Source organism: Suricata suricatta, chromosome 17, assembly GCF_006229205.1.
Source record: "Suricata suricatta isolate VVHF042 chromosome 17, meerkat_22Aug2017_6uvM2_HiC, whole genome shotgun sequence".
NCBI lineage: Eukaryota > Metazoa > Chordata > Mammalia > Carnivora > Herpestidae > Suricata > Suricata suricatta.
In genome coordinates this window covers 8,762,370-8,769,283 of record NC_043716.1, presented here as the reverse complement: position 1 = coordinate 8,769,283, position 6,914 = coordinate 8,762,370, and the positions used below count along the sequence as shown (strand labels likewise).

General features: G+C 56.1%; 1 protein-coding gene across 1 annotated transcript in view; it reads left to right on the top strand.

The window, feature by feature from the left end:
- The first annotated feature begins 930 nt into the window (after nt 1-930).
- The window catches only part of TRPV2 (transient receptor potential cation channel subfamily V member 2), a 17,920-nt gene continuing 11,936 nt past the window's right edge, over nt 931-6,914 (top strand). The window contains exons 1-3 of the mRNA XM_029928876.1: nt 931-1,249; nt 2,934-3,166; nt 5,920-6,066. Of these exons, the coding sequence (XP_029784736.1) occupies nt 2,967-3,166; nt 5,920-6,066 (347 nt within the window). The 5' untranslated portion in view covers nt 931-1,249; nt 2,934-2,966. The remainder of the gene's footprint in view (nt 1,250-2,933; nt 3,167-5,919; nt 6,067-6,914) is intronic.

Below are 6,914 nucleotides of genomic sequence, written 5' to 3'. Positions count from 1 at the left end.
TAGAGTTCAACCTGCAGGACAGGCTTCCAATGAGAGATGAAGGCGGAGTGAAGGAAAAAAGCATCTAGGCAGCACAGGATTATTTATGCATGGAGTTTGCATTTTACTCTAAGTCCCAAGGGAAGCCATTGTTTGGGGTGGCAGGTGGGGTTAAGTGGGGAGTGGGGATGATCTGGGCTTCATTTTCAAAAGATCCTTCCAGTTGCTGCACGGAGAATGGATTATGAGGGTGAGGGTGGAGTTGGAGGGAAGCAGGGAGGCCAGTTCGGAGGTGCCTCCAATCTCTCAGGGGAAGATGAAAGTGGTTTCCACGAGACAGAGATAGAGACAATCTGGTAGGTTCGGGGCAGGGATTGGGTGTCCGGGAGCTCTGGAGAGAAAGATTTCCTAGGGCTACTTGGATGGTGACCAGGTCCTCAAGCTCCGGTGTGGAATCCGCACCACGCTGGGACAGAGAGTTCTCATTTCAGCGGTACCTGGAGGCTGCTCTGTTCCCCCCCCCCCCGCTGGTTGGTGCTGGAAACGCCTTCCCCTAAGGGGTATGGAGCTGACAGGGGCCCCTGCTGGGGGGGGTGGGCGCTGGAGGAAAGCACGGGAGGTGGGGAAATCCCCTCAAATTCCTAGTTGGTTGGGTGGCCCGAATTCCCAGGGTCGTGTGCGGGGCTGAGTCTGTCCTCTCCCTGCGGTCCGTCCACATTGGCTCTGTCTGTCCTGTGATGGGTCAGCCAGTTCCCAGCCTGAGCCACATGGCCCCTAGAAGGCATGAGGTGGGGAAGGGGAGGAGGCAGAGGGGGCACAGCGGGGCAAGAACCAACCCACCCCCAGCACCCACCTGCAGCAAGGCCCCAGCATCCAGGGGTTGCCTCGGATTGCTCCCACCCCCACCTGGGCCATGCCTGGCTAGACGCAGTGGGAGTGGGGAGGCGGGGCTTGTCTCCCGGAGAGCAGGGTGTGGCTAGTGGTCCAGACGGCCACTCAGGGATGGTCAGCCGGTCCTGAGCCGGGAGAGTGAAGCCCACTCCGCACCATGCCTGCGGGCCGGGTGGGTTGAGGGTGCGGAACACCCCGAGACCGCAGCCCTCCGGAGGAGCTCGGAGCAGGCTTGGGGAGGTTCTTGCCGCTCCGGCTGTCAGCGCCCAGCCGCCGCCCTCCCGGCTTCACTTCCTCCCGCAGCGCCCGCCGCCCCGGGGCCCGGGATCCCAGCGGGTCTGCAGCCCCGACCGCCACGCCCTGGCCTCTGCGCAGCGGGGTAAGTCGGTGGGTGATCGGGCACATCTGGGGAGGGGGCGGCCCGGAGCCTGACAGTAACTGATCGGGGCGGGACGCCGGAGTGGGGGAGTTCTCTCAAGGGGCTCCCGCCTCTACCTGGACTGCCAGACAGACCCCTTCCTCCCCGCCGGGGCCGGTAAGGGCCCCAGGACAGGTGGCAGGGGCCTGACAGGTGGCTGTTGCTGCTGAGGCCTGGGAATTGCAGGCTGGGGGGTGGGGGGAGCTCCGGAGGCAGGTTGGGGGGCTGGGGGATGGTTAGGGACATAAGCCCACACATAGGGATGCGTGGCTTGGACTCCCCAGAGTGGGTGTCCATCTTTCTAGATGGATGGTGGGTCGTGTTGAAGTAAAAAACCAAAAACAAACAAAAAGCCTGAATGTTGAGTCAGCTAGCCAGGTCCTGGCCTCCCCTGCTTCTGTGGGAAAATGTCCCCCAACCCCAGGTCCCTGAGGGCTGTGGGAAGCTGGACGGAACCCAGCCCAAGCCCTGTCACCCTCCATCCTCTTCTTCTCACCCTTCTTTGCCGTTCCCATGCTCTCCTCTGCTCCCTGTCCCCTTCTCCCACCCTGCTGTCCCCCCACCCATTGCTGACTCTTTTTCCTTCTTTCTGTTTCTACCCACGGTGGGGGGCGGGCAGTGAGCGGCACCGGGCCTTCCCCCTTCCCCCAACTGGGGCCCCACCCCTTGCCATGTGATGGAGGTGGTGGTTTCCATCCTCCTGTGAAGAGGCATCAGGGCCCAGAGCCCCACCTAGGGCCTAAGAGGTGGGGCTGTCTGTCAGAGGGCACTGAGCAGCCAGCGAAGGGGTTCCTCCCCCCTCTGTAGCCCCCAGAGACTCTAAAGACAGAGAGCTGCCCTTCGATGCCCTCAGAGAGGAGTCAGACTGAAAACATAGACGGGCCTTGGAAGATCTGGAGAGCTGAAGAACACTGCAGTGGCGTGCTGTGATCTTAGACCAGGCTCTGCCAACAGCTGACGACCCTGGGGAAGTCACTTCCCCTTTCTGAGCCTGAGTCGTCTGGTAGCAAAAGGAAACATTTGAGAGACCAGCGGTTTTCCAACCGTCTCCCCCAGCATGCTCCCGTCCGGTGACAAGATGACCCGCCTCCGGTGCCTGCAAGTGCGCTCTTATCTGTTGTGAAGGTTGGCCACTGGGCAAGATGTTATGTAGAGAAATGCTATGTTTGTGCTGTGACCTCAAACGTTTGTTACCCCTGACCAGGGGCTGTGGCTTCTCAGGAAGTCCAGGAGGGAAAGTCAGGGACAATCTCGACCCTTCCCGTAGGCAGACCAGCTGGGTCCCCCATTCTTCCCCATTCCCTCCGCACACCGGAAACCTCCCTCCCTCTCCTCACCCTGGCCTTCCTCCCTCAGGCCTTACTCCCCCTCCCCTTGGGCTGACTCTGTGGGTGGGTCTATTTTTCTTCAGCTTCTATCTAAACTTCTCTCTCTCTTTTTAATGTTTATTTATTTTTTGAGAGAGAGAGAGAGCACAAGTCAAAGACAGGCAGAGAGAGAGGGAGACAGCATCCCAAGCAGGTTTCACATGTCAGCACAGAGCCTGATGTGCGATTCCAACTCACGAACTGTGAGATCATGACCTGAACCAATATCAAGAGTCTGATACTTAATCCAACCACCCCCTAAACTTCTCTTTTCGCAGGCCCCAGCCAGACCCTAGCCTCCTCCCCTTAGGATGGCCTTGCCTTCCAGCCCCCCCACTTTCAGGCTCCAGACATTTGATGGAGGCCAAGAAGATGGCGCTGAGGCTGACAAAGGAAGGCTGGGCCTCGGGGATGGGCCGCCCCCCATGGAGTCACCATTCCAGAGCGAGGACCGGAACTGCCCCCCTCAGATCAAAGTGAACCTCAACTACCGCAAAGGAACAGGTGTCAGGTGAGGCAGCAAATGGGGGTGGGGCCCAGGGCCCCTCATCTCCAGTGGAGCACCCTGAGTTCCGACTTGGTGGCCTGGCTCAGCCCCAGGACCCCTTTCCCACAGCCCAGGGTAGGTGTGGGGGTGGGGTGAGGCCTTCAGTCTGGCTGTGATGGCTCCTGGGCCTGACGGGCATAACCCTGCTCTGCTCTCTGGGGTTGTTCCCTCTGGAACCTTCCTCATTCCTGGCCTTCTGCCTTCTGAAGTCGTGTTCTTCATAGGGACATGCTCTTCCATCCTGAAGCACTCAACAGACCCACGTGTCCCCTTGTGTTGCCCTGGCCCTTGTGTGTCACAGTCCCTGGGGGATGCTAGCACGATCCACACTCTAGTCCAAGTTGAGAGTCAGGGACATCTAATATCCTGGGTTCTCCTGGACCTGTTGCCCAGGGGGTGTAGGCTCTGGGGGCTTCTGCTGGGAGTCCTCTTCAGCTCCTCCTGTGATCAGGACCAGTTCAGACAGTGTGAGCCCACTTTTTTTTTTAATGTTTTATTTATTTTTGAGAGACAGAGAGAGAGACAGTGTGAACAGGGGAGGGTCAGAGAGAGAGGGAGACACATAGAATTGGAAGACAGGCTCCAGGCTCTGAGCTAGCTGTCAGCACAGAGCCCCTACGCAGGGCTCGAACCCATGAACCATGAGATCGTGACCTGAGCCAAAGTCGGACGCTTAACCAACTGATCCACCCAGGTGCCCCTTATTTTTTCATTTTACTTATTTATTTTTTAAATGTTTTATTTATTTTTGAGAGAGGGACAGTGTGAGCAGGGAAGGGTCAGAGAGTGTGAGCCCACTTTTGCCGGGGGTATGACTTCCAAGCCTTCGGGTGTGTGGGGGGCTCACCTGGCATCCCCTGTCAGTGTGAGGTCTGATGTATGAGGCTGGAGAATCCTCGTAGGCAAGGCAGGACTCTCTCAGGAAAGTCCCTTCCTCCCTCCCCATGCCTGAGATGTGGCAGCAGCCTTGGCTTCCCAGCCCAGAGCCCCTGTATGGTTTGCGTTGGAAGACCACGGTCAGATTCAGACCAGGGCAGGGCAGGATGGGTGTGAGGCCTCTGGGAGCTGAGTAGTCCCCCAGACGGCAGAACAGGTCCCTCAATGCCCATCAGTGACTCAGTCTGTGCTCTTGCTGGATTTCCCTACCCCAAGATGGTGATGCCACCCTGTGATGGGAAGTATTTTGTCCAAACGGCCCCTTCCCCCAGCAGGACTGCCCACAGGGCTCCCCTAGTCTGCCACGGAGTCCTGTTGGTCATGTTGTGGCTGTGTGGTCTGCTCGGCAGATGATGGTGTGTCTGGCCAGGCCACGCAGTCACGCGACTTCCTGGTGTGGGGGAGACAGGGCCTGGCTCTATCAGTCACACAGCTACAGCTTAACACGTGACTGATCCCAACAATCCTCGGCTCATCACAGAGTCACTAACTCGTACTTGGTGAAGCTGGGGCCTGAGGGTCCCCAGAGCTTCAGATGGCCCCCCACTTATCCCTTCCTATCTGCTGGTCACGGTGCCAGGAGCCCCCAAGGGCAGGCTGGGCCTGTAAATAGCGGCATGCCCAGGAGGGGAACCCCACACTCCTTCCCCTTCCCCCGCTGTCACCAGAAACTGCTAGATGCTGAGGGCCTACCGGACCTCTTCTGGGGCCTTCCCCAGAAGTGTGGCTTCTCAGTAAAACTCGGGTGAGCATCCGAGAGGTTTCAGCGCTAGGCCCCCATGTCTCTGAGAAACTTCTGCCTGCCCAGCCTAGAATTTCTCAGGAGGTTAGGAGTCATGGTCTGGAGTCAGGGGAGCCCCAGTCCTGCGCACGCGACTTTGGGCAAGTTACTTGATCTCTTTGTTTGTCTAATGGAGAAAATAACGATCGATCCACCCATCGCTGATCCCAAGGGTTGAAGTGAGGGTTAAAGGTGCAGCCACTCCATTATTAGTCTAGACACGGTTTCTGAGAAGATGAGGGGGTTTCTTATTTATTTATTTAACTGTCTTTGTCGTTTATTGACTTTGAGAGAAAGTGTGTGAGCAGGGGAGGGGCAGAGAGGGAGGAGGAGACAGAGGATCCCACTCAGGCTCTGCTTTGTCAGTGCAGAGCCGACAAGGGGCTCGAACTCCACAAACCTTGCAATCATGACCCAAATGGTGAAACCAGGTGCCCGGTGCTTAACTGACTGAGCCTCCCAGGCGCCCCTAGAGATGGTGTCTGAGAGGAAGAGGGGTTTTCTTGATTCCTTTGTCGAGGCCAGCAGTGCATACAGCCCCTAACAGTCCGTGGGTGCCTGTGGTGGTTCCATCCCCACCAGGACTCTAGCTCAAGAGCATGACAGGTTCCCGTGCTGAAATCTTCTCTCTGAGATGATGAGCCTGTTGTGTGATCATCAAGTCGCCTAGCAAATGATAAGCACCTGATGCTGAAAACAATCTGGAGTCACGGGGATGCTCGGGACTAGTACCCTGGACCGGCCCTCCTCTGCCTCCCCCTCCTTCTCTGCCTCCTTTTGGTGTTCCTCCTCCTAGGGCTCTCAGCACTTGGGGTCTCTTTGGTCTGTGCTGGGAGGGGAGAGGCCCTCAGAAAGGCTCCCAGGGTGCTCTGGGGCCTGCAGGGTACCCAAAGCTCACAGGACACCCTGATAGGACTGCCTGGGATGGGGGCCATTCTGGGGGGGGGGGGCGCAGGGCATGCTTCTTCCACAGCGTCAGACACAAGTCACATCCCCACAGCCAGCCGGACCCAAACCGCTTTGACCGTGACCGGCTCTTCAGCGTGGTGGCCCGGGGTGTCCCCGAGGATCTGGCTGGGTTAGCAGAGTACCTGTCCCGGACCAGCAAGTACCTCACCGACTCAGAGTACACAGGTAGGCCAGCCCTGTGCTGAGACTCGGCTGACTGGGTGGCCTTGACTGTGGTCAGGAGCCAAGGGGTGACGGGTCTTAGCAGCCCTCCTGCCTAAATGGCTGCAGGGAGGCCCTGCCGACAGAGCCAAGGGCAGCTCATTGAGGTCATGGCTGTGCTTCCCCCCCGCCCCCCCATCCCCCCGGCTCCCGGACAACCTCTACCACCCTCAACCCATTTCAGTGGCCAAGTTGGATACTCAGAGGCTTCACGGTGCATCTTTTCTCTTTTTCTGTTTCTGTTTCTGTTTCTTTTTCTTTCCTTTCCTTCTTTCCGTTCCTTCCCTTCCCTTCCCCTCCCTTCCCTTCCCTTTTTGTCTTAAAATAACAGTGTCATTATTTTTGCCCCACATCTAAACATCTTTATGGTTTGGTCTGATTAGAAAATCAGCCCAAATATTAGAAAAGTAACATTCGTGCATTCCTGAAGATTCCGATCGTAATGAAATGTATAAAGCTGAGGTTAAAAATGTTAGGATATCCTGGATCCCTGTTAATGGTTTGGGATATATCTTTTCAAACCATTTAAATGTATTAGGTATATATTTACATAATGGGTGTGCCATATACACCAATTTTTTTTTTAATCTGGGGCTTTTTTTTTTTAATCTGGGGCATTTTTTTTTACACAATTTATTTTTTTAACATATGCAATTATTTTCCATCATTTACAATACAGTAGTTACAATGACACTCCAAACAGAAAAGCAAAGTAAAAAATCAAAACCCCCACTTCTATTTCATGTAATTAGACTTATACAGAAATTAGAAGGTTAAGTAACAACTAGTTAATCACCTAATTTCACAGCTATCTGAAGTGGCAAT